The following is a 17,063-nucleotide window of genomic DNA, read 5'->3' as shown; positions in this document are numbered from 1 at the left end:
TGCAGAACATCCAACAGAAACTCCAAACTGCGTCAGAACTGCAACTACTATGACAGTTAGGCAGGAGGTGAAAAAAACTTGGATTTCATGGTCGAGCAGCTGCTCATAGGCCACACATCATGCTGGTAAATGCCAAACGACGCCTCCCTTTGTGTAAGGAGCGTAAACATTGGACGATTGAACAGTGGAAAAACGTGTGGAGTGACGAATCACGGTACATAATGTGGCGATCCGATGGCAGGGTGTGGGTATGGCGAATCCCAGTGAACGTCATCTGGCAGCGAGTGTAGTACCAACAGTAAAATTCAGAAACGGTGGGCCCGCATCTCGTGGTCGTGTGGTAGCGTTCTCGCTTCCCACGCCCGGGTTCCCGGGTTCGATTCCCGGCGGGGTCAGGGATTTTCTCTGCCTCGTGATGGCTGGGTGTTGTGTGCTGTCCTTAGGTTAGTTAGGTTTAAGTAGTTCTAAGTTCTAGGGGACTTATGACCACAGCAGTTGAGTCCCATAGTGCTCAGAGCCATTTTGAGAAACGGTGGTATTGTGGTGTGGTCGTGTTTGTCATGGAGGGGACTTGCACCCCTTGTTGTTCTTCACGGCACTATCAGAGCACAGGTCTACACTGATGTTTTAAGCACTTATTTGCTTCCCACTGTTGAAGAGCAATTCGAGTATGGCGATTGCATCTTTCAACACAATCCTGCACCAGTTCATAATGCACGGCCTGTGGCAGAGTGGTTACGCGACAGTAACATCCCTGTAATGGACTGGCCTGCACAGAGTCATGACCCAAATCCTATAGAACACCTTTGGGATGTTTGGAACGCCATGCCAGGCCTCACCGACCGACATCGATACCTCTCCTCCGTGAGACACTCCGTGAGCAATGGGCTGCCATTCCCCAAGGTACCTTCCAGCACCTGACAGAATGTGTGCCTGCGAGAGTGGAAGCTGTCATCAGGGTAAGGATGGGCGAACACCATACTGAATTCCAACATTACCAATGGAGGGCGCTACGAGCTTGTTAGTCATTTTCAATCAGGTGTCCGGATACATTTGATCACATAGTGTATGTGACCATTTTGGCTGATACGGTGCATCTGGTTGTACGATGTTTGTTTGCCAGTGGTGATGCCGTGTTCAGAGATGGCAGCAGCCCTGTTCACGCACCTCGCATCACCCAGGGCTGGTTCTGTGAGCACGAGAATGAACTCTCACAGTTCCTGCGGCCACCACACTCACCAGATATCGGTGTTATTGAGCACTTGTGGTCTAGTTTGGAGAGAAGGCGCTATCCAGCTCTATCGTCATTACCTGATCTTGAGGCTATTTTGCACAAAGAGTGGTTTAAGATCCCCATGAAAACCATGCAGGATCTGTATTTATCCGTTTGGGGACTATTGGATGCTGTTTTGAATACCAACGATTTTCCTCAGTGCATGACCCATGGTAATGTGTGGTATTTTTGATATTTCCGTTTTTTTTTTTTTCATCCTGTGAATATTCAAATGTGTTACTGGTACTCAGGTTCAAAAATGGTTCAAATGGCTCTAAGCACTATCGGACTTAACATCTTAGGTCATGAATCCCCTTGACTTAGAACTACTTAAACCGAGCTAAACTAAGGACATCACACACATCCATGTCCGAGGCAGGATCCGAACCTGCGACCGTAGCAGCAGCGCAGTTCCGGACTCAAGCGTCTAGAACCGCTCGGTCACAGCGGCCGGCTTACTCAGGTTCACACAAATCAATAATTGTATACGACACCCTTCATAAATACGTTGAAGAAAGTTGGTCTCTACTGTTGTAGGTCATATTTTCTAAATATTGCAGTCAGATCGCGTTACTGTCTGAATTCATGGTCCTAAACCATGTATATGAGATGTTTCTCAGTTCACGATGTGTTCTGAACTTTTGAAGCTAATCCGATTTGAGAACTACGAGGGCAGTTCAATAAGTAATGCAACACATTTTTTTTCTGAAACAGGGGTTGTTTTATTCAGCATTGAAATACACCAGGTTATTCCCCAAATTTTTAGCTACACAACACTATTTTTCAACGTAATCTCCATTCAATGCTACGGCCTTACGCCACCTTGAAATGAGGGCCTGTATGCCTGCACGGTACCATTCCACTGGCCGATGTCGGAGCCAACGTCGTACTGCATCAATAACTTCTTCATCATCCGCGTAGTGCGTCCCATGGATTGCGTCCTTCATTGGGCCAAACATATGGAAATCCGACGGTGCGAGATCGGGGCTGTAGGGTGCATGAGGAAGAACAGTCCACTGAAGTTTTGTGAGCTCCTCTCGGGTGCGAAGACTTGTGTGAGGTCTTGCGTTGTCATGAAGAAGGAGAAGTTCGTTCTGATTATTGTGCCTACGAACACGCTGAAGTCGTTTCTTCAATTTCTGAAGAGTAGCACAATACACTTCAGAGTTGATCGTTTGACCATGGAGAAGGACATCGAACAGAAAAACCCCTTCAGCGTCCCAGAAGACTGTAACCATGACTTTACCGGCTGAGGGTATGGCTTTAAACTTTTTCTTGGTAGGGGAGTGGGTGTGGCGCCACTCCATTGATTGCCGTTTTGTTTCAGGTTCGAAGTGATGAACCCATGTTTCATCGCCTGTAACAATCTTTGACAAGAAATTGTCACCCTCAGCCACATGACGAGCAAGCAATTCCGCACAGATGGTTCTCCTTTGCTCTTTATGGTGTTCGGTTAGACAACGAGGGACCCAGCCGGAACAAACCTTTGAATATCCCAACTAGTGAACAATTGTGACAGCACTACCAACAGAGATGTCAAGTTGAGCACTGAGTTGTTTGACGGTGATCTGTCGATCATCTCGAACGAGTGTGTTCGCACGCTCCGCCATTGCAGGAGTCACAGCTGTGCACGGCCGGCCCGCACGCGGGAGATCAGACAGTCTCGCTTGACCTTGCGGCGATGATGACACACGCTTTGCCCAACGACTCACCGTGCTTTTGTCCACTGCCAGATCACCGTAGACATTCTGCAAGCGCCTATGAATATCTGAGATGCCCTGGTTTTCCGCCAAAAGAAACTCGATCACTGCCTCTTGTTTGCAACGCACATCCGTTACAGACGCCATTTTAACAGCTCCGTACAGCGCTGCCACCTGTCGAAAGTCTATGAAACTATACGAGGCGAAGCGGGAATGTTTGAAAATATTCCACAAGAAATTTCCGGTTTTTTCAACCAAAATTGGCCGAGAAAAAAAATGTGTTGCATTACTTATTGAACTGCCCTCGTACAATGGAAGCTTAGAAACTATACACACTCCTCCATTCACATAATATTCCAATAGCACTGACAACTACGAAAGACACTCGCCACACTTTGAGACAGCAACTGAAGCCTTGACTGGAATATCGGGTGAGAGGGGGACTGTAAAATAAAGACGTACCGCTCAAAAGAGGGGGACTGATTTCGTGTCAGACGTAACTGTATGATGGGAGGAACAGCTCCATCTTGCTTCTGTCTGCCAAGGAGAGTCTAACCATGGCGGTGAGCTGTAGTGACGAAATATTGTGCCAGGAAGACGAAGAACTGCCAGCATATGTAAGAGGACATCGCGACCCCCTGCAGAGTGTTAACGAAAGCACGGACATATGGAATGGGTTGTCAGAAATGTGAGTGGCTCGAAGACTTCTTTTAGGCAATAGAACCGAGTGCTCTGTCCTGGACTGCGATGGTTCATAAGAGACAAGGGTATCGTCAGGAGATTCACAGAATAGTGAGATAACGGTACTTTTGTTCTCTATTTATACACTCCTGGAAATGGAAAAAAGAACACATTGACACCGGTGTGTCAGACCCACCATACTTGCTCCGGACACTGCGAGAGGGCTGTACAAGCAATGATCACACGCACGGCACAGCGGACACACCAGGAACCGCGGTGTTGGCCGTCGAATGGCGCTAGCTGCGCAGCATTTGTGCACCGCCGCCGTCAGTGTTAGCCAGTTTGCCGTGGCATACGGAGCTCCATCGCAGTCTTTAACACTGGTAGCATGCCGCGACAGCGTGGACGTGAACCGTATGTGCAGTTGACGGACTTTGAGCGAGGGCGTATAGTGGGCATGCGGGCGGCCGCGTGGACGTACCGCCGAATTGCTCAACACGTGGGGCGTGAGGTCTCCACAGTACATCGATGTTGTCGCCAGTGGTCGGCGGAAGGTGCACGTGCCCGTCGACCTGGGACCGGACCGCAGCGACGCACGGATGCACGCCAAGACCGTAGGATCCTACGCAGTGCCGTAGGGGACCGCACCGCCACTTCCCAGCAAATTAGGGACACTGTTGCTCCTGGGGTATCGGCGAGGACCATTCGCAACCGTCTCCATGAAGCTGGGCTACGGTCCCGCACACCGTTAGGCCGTCTTCCGCTCACGCCCCAACATCGTGCAGCCCACCTCCAGTGGTGTCGCGACAGGCGTGAATGGAGGGACGAATGGAGACGTGTCGTCTTCAGCGATGAGAGTCGCTTCTGCCTCGGTGCCAATGATGGTCGTATGCGTGTTTGGCGCCGCGCAGGTGACCGCCACAATCAGGACTGCATACGACCGAGGCACACAGGGCCAGCACCCGGCATCATGGTGTGGGGAGCGATCTCCTACACTGGCCGTACACCACTGGTGATCGTCGAGGGGACACTGAATAGTGCACGGTACATCCAAACCGTCATTGAACCCATCGTTCTACCATTCCTAGACCGGCAAGGGAACTTGCTGTTCCAACAGGACAATGCACGTCCGCATGTATCCCGTGCCACCCAACGTGCTCTAGAAGGTGTAAGTCAACTACCCTGGCCAGCAAGATCTCCGGATCTGTCCCCCATTGAGCATGTTTGGGACTGGATGAAGCGTCGTCTCACGCGGTCTGCACGTCCAGCACGAACGCTGGTCCAACTGAGGCGCCAGGTGGAAATGGCATGGCAAGCCGTTCCACAGGACTACATCCAGCATCTGTACGATCGTCTCCATGGGAGAATAGCAGCCTGCATTGCTGCGAAAGGTGGATATACACTGTACTAGTGCTGACATTGTGCATGCTCTGTTGCCTGTGTCTATGTGCCTGTGGTTCTGTCAGTGTGATCATGTGATGTATCTGACCCCAGGAATGTGTCAATAAAGTTTCCCCTTCCTGGGACAATGAATTCACGGTGTTCTTATTTCAATTTCCAGGAGTGTAGAAACAATCTGACGGATGTGGTGAGGAGCAATATGCTGCTATTTGCAGATGATATAGTTTACGGGAAAGTGTCGTCATTGACTGACTGTAGATGATAGAGGACATCTTAGACAGAATTTCTGTATGGTGAAGTGAATGGCAGCTGGCGCTAGCTGTAGAAAAAAGTAATTAATGGCGATGAATAGGAAAAACAATCCTGTAATGTTCGAATATAGTATTATTGCTGTGCTGCTTGACACATTTGCGACTATTAAGTATAGTGGTCTATTCTACATCTACATAGGTACTCTGCAATTCACACTTAAGTGCCTGGCAGAGGGTTCATCGAACCATTTTCATATTACTTCTCTACCATTCCACTCTCGAATGGCGCATGGGAAAAAGGAACATCTAAATCTTTCAGTTCGAGCTCTGATTTCTCTTATTTTATTATGATGATCATTTCTCCCTACGTAGATGGGTGTCAACAAAATATTTTCGCATTCGGAAGAGAAAGTTGGTGATTGAAATTTCGTAAATACATATCGCCGTAAAGAAAACCGCCTCTGCTTCAGTGACTGCCACCCCAACTCGCGTATCATATCAGTGACATACTCACCCCTATTGCGAGATAACGCGAAAAGAGCGGCCCTTCTTTGCACTTTTTCGATGTCCTCCGTCAATCCTGCCTGGTATGGATCCCACACCGCGCAGAAATATTGCAGCAGAGGACGCACAAGTGTAATGTAGGCTGTCTCTTTAGTGGGTTTGTCGCATCTTCTAAGTGTTCCGCCAACAAAGCGCAGTCTTTCTTTCGTCTTCCCCAAACATTATCTGTGTGGTCTTTCCAATTTAAGTTGCTCGTAATTGTAATTCCTAGGTATTTAGTCGAACTGACAGCCCTTAGATATGTGCGCTTTATCGTATACCCAGAATTTATCGGATTTCTTTTAGTACCCAGGTGGATTGTAAAGAAACTGGTTCTCTACTAATAAAAAAAAAGACCTATACAAGGAATCTGAGAACAATTAAAGTCAATATAATTCCAGTAAACCTGCAAAAGTAAAAACAAATTATTGTAGGGGCCTACATAGACATCGCGCATCTGCTAGATGCCCACGAAACACGTAATTTTGTTTTGAAGCTGACAACCAATGAGAAAATAGGTGCAGTTGTCAAGCAGTAATGGCGGACAGCATCAGCTGGCAATATACGTAATTTTATGGTAGCTAATTTTACTACACAAAAAATAAAATATGTACTCCCTCCAAAAGAAGCTACAAACAAACATTGAAATAAAATTATGATGAGCATCAAAATGTGTGAGAAGAATTTTGAAAGAAAATTATTAATTGAACTTTTATTTGGCGGGTTTTAAACACTGTCAACAAGACTAAATAATGGAAAGAATATTTATTGAAACTAAAAAAAATTGAACTTTGATATTGTGACAGTATTTTTAAAATAGATAATTTAACTGCAATTGTCTTTAACTTTGAAATGAGAAAGAGCGTAATAATTTTCTTTTAATGTCTTAACTGTTGCTGCCGGCAGTGCGATGACGTCAGCGGTGGTTCGCGCGGACGATGTGTGAAGTTAATCCTGGATCGTGGTGAAGATAATGATGGATCCTCCTGTTTCGTTAATATTCCCGTTACGGCGGTGGTCCACGTCTCCGTTGGAGTCGAATCAGCTGGCAGCACTGGCGCGATAATAATAGTTCCAGTATGCGCGTTGTCGTTACGCGCGCGACGTTTTATTATTAAAAGTTTATTAATCACGCGGTGCGGGTAGGTCGGAATTATGCAACGTCTTTAACATTTAAGATATATATCCGGCTAATGCCAATACTTCGTACGGTTCTTTGACGGTGTTGCCACAGGAAAACAGTCACATGTGTTTTTCACCATACCAGTCTGTTAAACATCAGTTAAATCACGTTGTCGTCTTTACGACAGTTTGGACTATATAATAAATGTTTCTTGATCAAATCACAGCACTGTTCTTTTACTTAACATTTTGGTTTGGTCCACTTTCACGGCAATTCTAACAGTTCGTGTCTCCACACGACAATGGTGTCTGATTCATGGCTAATTGTCACAAGTTCACACAGTTAGTATAATCGTCACCGCAAACACTCGATATACTTTTCAGGTTTTACTGTTCACTTAATAATGCACAGTCTCCTATTAACACAGCGGACGCACTGTAATTAATTGTTCCTCCGCGTTCTTTCACGCCAAAATTTGCGACGTTTTTCACCCGCAAACCCACCACGATACCACAACTCGCACGTTCTCTATCGATAGTCGTTCGCTCTCTCCCTCTCTCTCTCTCTCTCTCTCTCTCTCTCTCTCTCTCTCTCTCTCTCTCTCTCTCTCTGACACAATACTTCTCCGAGCCTAATCAAAGATTTACAAAGCTTTAAAAAACTAGAAACGCGCCTCGATTGCGAAAAAAAGCACCTAGTGTTAACCTAGGTTTCGGCGTAGATAACTACACCTTCTTCAGAACAATAAAACCCACAAGTGCCTAAGAAGACCTTCGTCAATGATTAAAAGAACACCATAGCAGTTTATGGCGGGTCATGGCCCATCAAACATAGGCCGGTGTGAGGTGGACGTTACACCATTAAGTAACGGTTTAGACTTTGTACACATGTACTGTTAGTGTTCCCCTTTTTTTCGTTTATAAATGTATAGCTATGGTGTTCTTTTAATAATTGACAAAGGTCTTCTTAGGCACTTGTGGATTTTATTGTTCTGAAGAAGGTGTAGTTATCTACGCCGAAACCTAGGTTAACACTAGGTGCTTTTTTCGCAATTGAGGCGGGTTTCTAGTTTTTTAATATATTAACCAACGATTGCTGACCCGCTGCGATGTTGAAGGTTCTTAGATTTACAAAGCATATAGAACCAGAACATTCATATTTGTACAATATAAAATATAAAACAGTAGCAAAATGAATGAAGAAACAATGTGACGTATTAACAAATAAACAATAGTTGAAATAAATGATATATACGTACTATGACAAGGTAATGCACAAAAGAAAAAAAATATTATCCACTTTCGGGGAAAGCAATGTCTTTACAGGATGACCTCGCACTTTTCTTTGTTTACTGCCAATTGCACTTTTCGCACCATACAGAAATTCGCTCTAGATCATTTTCTAATTGGAATTGACCGTCTGATGATTTTACTAGACGGTAAATTACAGCGTCATCTACAAAAAATCTAAGGGGGCTGCTAAGATTATCACGTAGATCATTTATGTAAATCAGGAACGGCAGAGGGCCTATGACACTACCTTGCGGAACGCCCAATCACACAACTGAGACGATACTCCATATGCACGCAATTTGATTAATAGTCGCTTGTGAGGAACGTCATAAAGTGGTATGAAATGGGACGAGCAGCTAAAAGTGGTAGTAGAGAAGGCGAATGGTCGACTTCGTTTCCTTTGAGAGACTTTTAGGAACGTACAGCTCATCTGTAGAGAAGCCCACGTGAAGGACACTGGTGCAACCCATTCTTGAGTACTGCTCGAGTGTTTCCGACCGACACTAGCTGGGATTAAAGGAAGGCTGCTAGGTTCGTTATTGGTAGGTTCGATCAACATGCGAGTATTATGCAAAGGCTCTATGAAGCGAAATGGGAATCTCTGGAGGGAAGATGATGTCCTTTTCGTGAAACACTATTCAAAAAAATATAGAGAGAAGGCTTATTGCGGCTGGCTGCAGACCGATTCTACTGCCGCTAAAGTGCATCTTGTGTGAGGACCGCGAAGTCAAGATAAAAGAAGTCATGACAGTATGGAGGCATATAGACAGTCGTTTTGTCCTCGCTCTGTTTGCGAGTGAAATTCGAGACCACCAACAGTGTTTCAGGCTACCCTCCGCCATCCATCATGTGGTGGCTTGCAGAGTGTGTCTGTGTGTAGAAGTAGATACACAGGGTGAACAGTAATAAAACCAACAAACTGCAGCCACAGATTCCTGACTGGAATTGGAGCAAACAAGGTCCTGTGAACATGTGTCCAGAAGTGTATCGTTGTCAAGGTAGATGGCGCTGACTAATGACAGTTCTTCCGATGGCAAGGAAAGCGTTTCTGAAGAAGAGAAATTTGTTATCATCAAGATTTAAGTGTCAGGAAGTCGTTTCTGAAAGTATTTGTATGGAACATAGCCATGTATGGAAGTGAAACATGAATGATAACTAGTTTGGACAAGAAGAGAATAGAAGCTTTCGAAATGTGGTGCTACAGAAGAATGCTGAAGATTAGATGAGCAGATCACATAACTAATGAGGAGGTATTGAATAGGATTGGGGAGAAGAGAAGTTTGTGACACGACTAGAAGAAGGGATCGGTTGGTAGGACATGTTCTGAAGCATCAAGGGATCACCAATTTGGTATTGGAGGGCAGCGTGAAAGGTAAAAATCGTACAGGGAGACCAAGAGATGAATACACTAACCAGATTCAGAATAATGTAGGCTGCAGTAGGTACTGGGAGATGAAGAAGCTTGCACAGGATAGAGTAGCATGGAGAGCTGCATCAAACCAGTCTCAGGACTGAAGATCACAACAACAACAACTGATGACATGTCTACATCTACATTTATCTCCGCAAGCCACCATAACGGTGTGTGGCGGAGGGCACTTTACGTGCCACTGTCATTGCCTCCCTTTCCCGTACCAGTCGCCTGTGGTTCGCGGGAAGAACGACTGCCGGAAAGCCTCTGTGCGCGCTGGAATCTCTCTAAGTTTACATTCGTGATCTCGTCGGGAGGGGGAAGCAATATATTCGATACCTCATCCAGGAACACACCCTCTCGAAACCTGGACAGCAAGCTGCCCCGCGATGCAGAGCGCCTCTCTTGCAGAGTTTGCCACTCGAGTTTGCTAAACATCTCCGTAACGCTATCACGCTTACCAAATAACCCTGTGACGAAACGCGCCGCTCTTCTTTGGATCGTCCGCAGCTCATGGTCTCGCGGTAGCGTTCTCGCTTCCCGAGCACGGGGTCCCGAGTTCGATTCCCGGCGTGGCCAGGGATTTTCTCTGCCTCGTGATGACTGGTGTTGTGTGATGTCCTTAGGTTAGTTAGGTTTAAGTAGTTCTAAGTTCTAGGGGACTGATGACCATAGATGTTAAGTCCCATAGTGCTCAGAGCCATTTGAACCATTTTTTCTTCTTTGGATCTTCTCTATCTCCTCCGTCAACCCGACCTGGTACGGATCCCACACTGATGAGCAATACTCAAGTATAGGTCGAACGAGTGTTTTGTAAGCCATCTCCTTTGTTGATGGACTACATTTTCTAAGGACTCTCCCAATGAATCTCAACCTGGCACCCCCCCCCTTATCAACAATTAATTTTATATGATCATTCCACTTCAAATCGTTCCGCACACATTGCTATCATATAATCATACAATAAATGATCCTTCTTTCTATGTATTCGCAATACATTACATTTGTCTATGTTAAGGGTCAGTTGCCACTCCCTGCACCAAGTGCCTATCCGCTGCAGATCTTCCTGCATTTCGCTGTAAGTTTCTAATGCTGCAACTTCTCTGTATACTACAGCATAAGCCGCATGAAACTTCCGACACTATCTACTAGTCCATTATAATTATCCGGGCTGTTATGCCGTGGTCGGTTGATGAATTCCGTATTGTTTCCCAACGTTTCGTCTCCGACTGCGGGAGACATCTTCAAGGGGGTCCGTAGCTTGATGGAAGGTCCAACACACGCGCTGGCTCGCTACTGACTGCCGCTAAATTCCATGTCCGCGCTCCCCCGCGCCGCGGCGTGACGTCACGTGTTTTGAAAACGTCAGTGCAATTGGCCGCTGTCCGTCGCCGTCGATCGCCGTTGCCATCACCCAGTAGTGGACGAGTGGTACACATCTTCTTTAACACCGGCATCCATATACCGTTTAATTTGACGCCCTTGAAGATGTCTCCCGCAGTCGGAGACGAAACGTTGGGAAACAATACGGAATTCATCAACCGACAACGGCATAACAGCCCGGATAATTATAATGGACATGATATTTCCGGCCGTGAAAGTTTACATTTTAGTATCAGACGCCTCTACGGGGAGGAGATGTCAAGAGAAGTGCGACGCCTGGAAGGACTCCAGAAGAAGAGAGTGCAGCTTTTGTGTTCCCTCACATTCCTGTCTCGTTGCAGAGCTGTCGGCGTTATACCGATATTTCTGAAGATAAAGCGACTGTTCTATTCGGGAAAGGCACAACGCATTTTCAAACGGACTGAGGAGGCCTTACTACGAGAGCGCATTCAGCAGACCCGACGGGACTTGGCAAGCACAAACTGTAAGTTAATGTCTCTCCATATTACGATCAGTAATAAACTGTGCAGCGGTGACTGGGATAAAATTGATAGACTACTGCATGATACTATGGGGAAGCGTATGTTGACGACGTCTAGTAGACAGAAGAAGAAGTTTGATAATTTGCTACCTAATCAGACTGTTCGGCATTTAGACGTTTCCAGGACCGTTATCAATTTGTCCAAACGTTCGTTATCTGACGATGAGACATCTGTGCTTGCCAAGGCAGGAAATTTTGCTGTTAGTCCGCGTTTTGTGCCCACGGAAGAAATTATAGCCAATGTAGAAGCAGGAATTCGCAGTTTAGATTCTGTAACAGCTGAAGAAATCCGTATAGAAACAGTGAGAATATTAGCCAATGCAAAACCGCCGAAAAGTAATATAACTGTGGGTGTGAGAAGAGCTTTAAAACTCCTGAATGACGACGATAGTATTTTCGTTCTCCCAGCTGACAAAGAAAGCGCAACGGTGGTTATGGATGTGGCCGACTATCAGAGTTGAATTACTGATCTACTGGATCCGCAAGCATATAGGCAGCTGAATAAGAACCCCAATAACAACGTTCTCAGAACTGTGCCGCGGTTAATAAAAAAGTCCTACATTGTGTACAGAAAGGTCTCTGCAATTCGGCTGCGCTACCACCGAGGCTTTATGGATTGCCCAAAATTCATAAAGAAAATGTACCGTTAAGACCGATACTAAGTGCCATTGGTTCGCCCACCTACTCGTTAGCCAAGTTTTTGACTACGCTGTTAAAACCATATGTGAGCCGTTCGGACTCGTATATAAAGAATTCGACACAGTTCATCAGCAGATTGAATGGCACAGTGGTCCAGCCGGGGGACATATTGGTCAGCTTCGATGTGGTATCGCTGTTTACCATGGTTCCACTTAATGATGTATTGGAAGAGCTGGATCGAATTTTTCCTGCCGATATTTTAGAGCTGTATAAGTGTTGTTTGACGACCACATACTTCAAGTGGAATGAACAGTTTTATGAGCAAACGGATGGCATGGCTATGGGAAGCCCCCTAAGTCCCGTAATTGCAAACTTCTTTATGGAGAAATTCGAAGAAGAGGCCTTAGGTGCTGCCAGCAAAAAACCAAATGTATGGTTCCGATACGTGGATGACACGTTTGTGTTGTGGAGACATGGTAGGGAGGAACTAAGCCGGGTCCACGAACATCTGAACAGTATAAACTCAAGAATTCAGTTTACAATGGAGGAGGAGGTAGACGGCAAACTACATTTCCTCGATGTGCTTGTTTTTAGAAACGAAAATGGTAGTTTGGGCCACTCAGTGTACCGCAAACCCACGCACACGGACCATTATTTGCACCGGGATTCGAACCACCACCCACAACAGAAGCGGGGTGTTATCAAGACGTTAGCGGACAGAGCTAGAAATATTTGTGAACCTGAGTTGCTCGACGCTGAGATGGAACATCTCCACAATGCACTAATGAAGAACGGATATTCGTACGCCGAAATAAAACGTGCGCTGAGGCAGCCACGCAGAAATCATACTGACGTACAGGCTACTGCAAAATCTAAGGTTTTCCTGCCGTTTGTTAAAAATGTAACGGAAAGAATAGGGAGGATCTTGACGAAGCGGAATATTACCGTAATTTACAAGCCCACCAGGAACATACAGGAATACCTTAGGCCTGCCAAGGACGCTCGCAAACCATTGGAAAAATCTGGAGTGTATAGGATCCCATGCAGCTGTGGTGATGTTTATGTGGGTACCACCAAAAGAACTGTTTCTAAACGTTTGGAAGAGCACAAGGGAAATTGTAGAAGAGGAGAAACGGAACGATCAGCTGTTGCGGAGCATGCTTTCCAGCCAGGGAACCACAATATTCGTTTCGAGGAGACGCAAGTACTAGCGGCCACGAGCGGATACTACGAAAGGCTCTACAGGGAGGCAATCGAAATCGCTAAACACCCAAATAATTTCAACCGAAGATGTCTCCCGCAGTCGGAGACGAAACGTTGGGAAACAATACGGAATTCATCAACCGACCACGGCATAACAGCCCGGATAATTATAATGGACATGATATTTCCGGCCGTGAAAGTTTACATTTTAGTACTATCTACTAGGTCATTTATATATATTGTGAAAGGCAATGGTCGCATAACACTCCGCTGTGGCACGCCAGAGGTTACTTTAATACTTTAACAGCTGTAGACGTCTCTCCATTGAGTACAACATGCTGTGTTCTGTTTGCTAGAAACTCTTCAATCTAGCCACACAGCTGGTCTGATATTCCGTAGACTCTTACTTTGTTTATCAGGCGACAGTGCGGAACTGTCACGTGTTCCTTGTGTATTGGAGGCTGCGTTATTAACGCAGCGTACTGTAAGCAGCAGAATGGTCCAGTGTTCACGTCGGGAACAAACGGAGGTGGTGTTATTGCACGAGCGAGCAGATGGAAATGGTCGAGGGGGAGCACGGCTATACAAAAAGAAGTGCCAACACACACACACCAACCACAGCACACCTTTTCGGACGTATGTGTGATCATGGACCTATTTAGACAGACGAATGCCGAGGGATGTGCCGGACTGTGCTCACACGAGATTTGGAGAACTACAGTATTGGCCATTAAAATTGCTACACCAAGAAGAAATGCAGATGATAAACTGGTATTCATTGGACAAATATATTATACTACAACTGACATGTCGTTACATTTTCACGCAATTTGGGTGCATAGATCCTGAGAAATCAGTACCCAGAACAACGACCTCGGGCTGTAATAACGGCCTTGATACGCCTGGGCATTGAGTCAAACAGAGCTTGGATGGCGTGTAAGGTACAGCTGCCCATGCAGCTTCAACACGATACCACACTTCATCAAGAGTAGTGACTGGCGTATTGTGACGAGCCAGTTGCTCGGCCACGATTGACCAGACGTTTTCAGCTGGTGATAGATCTGGAGAATGTGCTGGCCAGGGCAGCAGTCGAACATTTTCTGCATCCAGAAAGGCCCGTACAGGACCTGCAACATGCGGTCGTGCATTATCCTGCTGAAATGTAGGGTTTCACAGGGATCGAATGAAGGGTAGAGCCACGGGTCGTAACACATCTGAAATGTAACGTCCACTGTTCAAAGCGCCGTCAATGCGAACAAGAGGTGACCGAGACGTGTAACCGATGGCACCCCATACCATCACGCCGGGTGATACGCCAGTATGGCAATGAGGAATACACGATTCCAATGTGCGTTCACCGCGATGTCGCCAAACACGGATGCGACCATAGTGATGCTGTATACAGAACCTGGATTCATCCGAAAAAATGACGTTTTGCCATTCTTGCACCCAGGTTCCTCGTCGAGTACACCGTCGCAGGTGCTCGTCTGTGATACTGCGTCGAGGGTAACCGCAGCCACGGTCTCCGAGCTGATAGTCCGTGCTGCTACAAACGTCGTCGAACTGTTCGTGCAGATGGTTGTTGCCTTGCAAACGTCCCTATCTGTTGACTCAGGGATCGAGACGTGGCTGCACGATCCGTTACAGCCATGCGGATAAGATGCCTGTCATCTCGACTGCTAGTGATTCGAGGCCGTTGGGATCCAGCACGGCGTTCCGTATTACCCTCCTGAACCCACCGATTCCATATTCTGCTAACAGTCATCGGATTTCGACCAACGCGAGCAGCAATGTCGGGATACGATAAACCGCAATCGCGATAGGCCACAATCCGACGTTTATCAAAGTCGGAAAAGTGATCGTACGCATTTCTCCTCCTTACACGAGGCATCAAAACAACGTTTCACCAGGCAACGCCTGTCAACTGCTGTTTGTGTACGAGATATCGGTTGAAAACTTTCCTCATGTCAGCACATTGTAGGTGTCGCCACCGGCGCCAACCTTGTGTGAATGCTCTGAAAAGCTTATCATTTGCATATCATAGCATCTTCTTCCTGTCGGTTAAATTTCGCGTCTGTAGCTCGTCATCTTCGTGGTGTAGCAATTTTAATGGCCAGTAGTGTAGATTCTACAAGACAGTGAGACGAACCCTAGTAAAACTTCCAGACATGTATCTCGCTAAATGGTGTAAGCCAAAATACGATTATGTGTAACCTGCATGACAACCGCTACTTTCCCAATCACCTACAATCCCCTGCAGGGCAGTTTGAACATCTGTTTTGACGTGGATGGGATGCAGCTCCCTGCTGTGTTCGAGAATGATTTGTTGTCGTTGTACGCACACTGTCCATCCAGACACATCTCATACGGCCTTTCTTCCTCCATTCCCAGTCAGCATTCCGCCAGTTTTATTAATGTTCACCCTGTAGATTGGAAAGTTTTGCTGGGTTTGACTTGCCTTACAGTGTTCTGACCTTATTGTCATTCTCTACCTTATAACTGTGGTTGAAGCGAAATGTTCTCCAACTGGTCGTCTCGTAACTGACGACAAATAAACTGTTTTACGCACACACACACACACACACACACACACACACACACACACACACACATACACACACACACAAATATGCATGCATGCACTCCGTGCCAGTAGTTTCTGCAATCCATGGCGTCTCCTTATCTGTTGCAGGTATTGCCAGGTGGTGGGCAGCTAGGGAGCCGCTCTGACCCTCTGGTGAGTGTGACGTTCTCTGTACATGTTCCTTATACAACCGACTGGTTCTGTAAATAATCCAAGGTGTGTCTGCAAAGTCGGTGAATGGTTTACAGAAATAAGGGTAACTCTTGTTTCCTTCATTTTTCTGATAAGGAGCCCCTTGAGTGCGAGGTCGAAAAAAACCAGTAATGTTTATGGCATCCAATTCTGAGCACAGTATGAGGATACAGAGCGTAGGCGATTTACTTAGTCGATGAGTAACTCACAACAGTGCTACAGTGCCAGGGGTGTTGGTATAAAGCAGAACGATTGCAGCAATAAACATAGCAAACTACCCATCATATGTACGAGGGTCACTCCAAAAGAAATGCACGCTATTTTTTTTAAAACCCATCTTTTATTCTACATGTTTGAAGGTTTTACAGTGTGTAGATACATCATTTAGGAACAATATTTTCATTTCTCCACATAATTTCCATCCCTCTCAACTGCCTTACGCCATCTTGGAACCAGCGCCTGTATCCCCGCACGGTAAAATTCTGCACCAACCTGTTGGAGCCACTATTTGGCAGCGTGCACAATGGAGTCATCATCTTCAAACCTTGTTCCACGAAGAGAGTCTTTCAGTTTCCCAAATACATGATAGTCTCATGGAGCCAGGTCAGGACTGTAAGGCGGGTGTTTCAGTGTTGTCCATCCGAGTTTTGTGATCGCTTCCACGGTTTTTTGACTGACATGTGGCCGTGCATTGTCGTACAACAGCAAAACATCCTGCTTTTTCCAATGAGGTCGAACACGACTCAGTCGAGCTTGAAGTTTGTTCGGTATCTTCACATATGCATCAGAATTTATGGTGGTTCCACTTGGCACGATGTCCACAAGCAAGAGTCCTTCGGAATCGAA

General features: G+C 46.2%; 1 protein-coding gene across 2 annotated transcripts in view; it reads left to right on the top strand.

Moving 5' to 3' along the window:
* LOC126212818 (zinc finger protein 454-like) overlaps positions 1 to 17,063 on the top strand; it is a 285,869-nt gene that overhangs the window by 161,391 nt on the left and 107,415 nt on the right. Inside the window, exon 4 of one of the 2 annotated variants that reach the window (XM_049940229.1) lies at positions 16,134 to 16,178. The exons of the other annotated variant lie outside the window; for it this stretch is intronic. Coding sequence (XP_049796186.1) covers positions 16,134 to 16,178 — 45 coding nt within the window. The remainder of the gene's footprint in view (positions 1 to 16,133; positions 16,179 to 17,063) is intronic. 2 annotated transcript variants of the gene reach the window in all.

This window comes from Schistocerca nitens, chromosome 11 (genome assembly GCF_023898315.1).
Source record: "Schistocerca nitens isolate TAMUIC-IGC-003100 chromosome 11, iqSchNite1.1, whole genome shotgun sequence".
Taxonomy (NCBI): domain Eukaryota; kingdom Metazoa; phylum Arthropoda; class Insecta; order Orthoptera; family Acrididae; genus Schistocerca; species Schistocerca nitens.
Note: the sequence above shows the minus strand (reverse complement) of the source record. Positions and strands in the feature narration are given on the sequence as shown.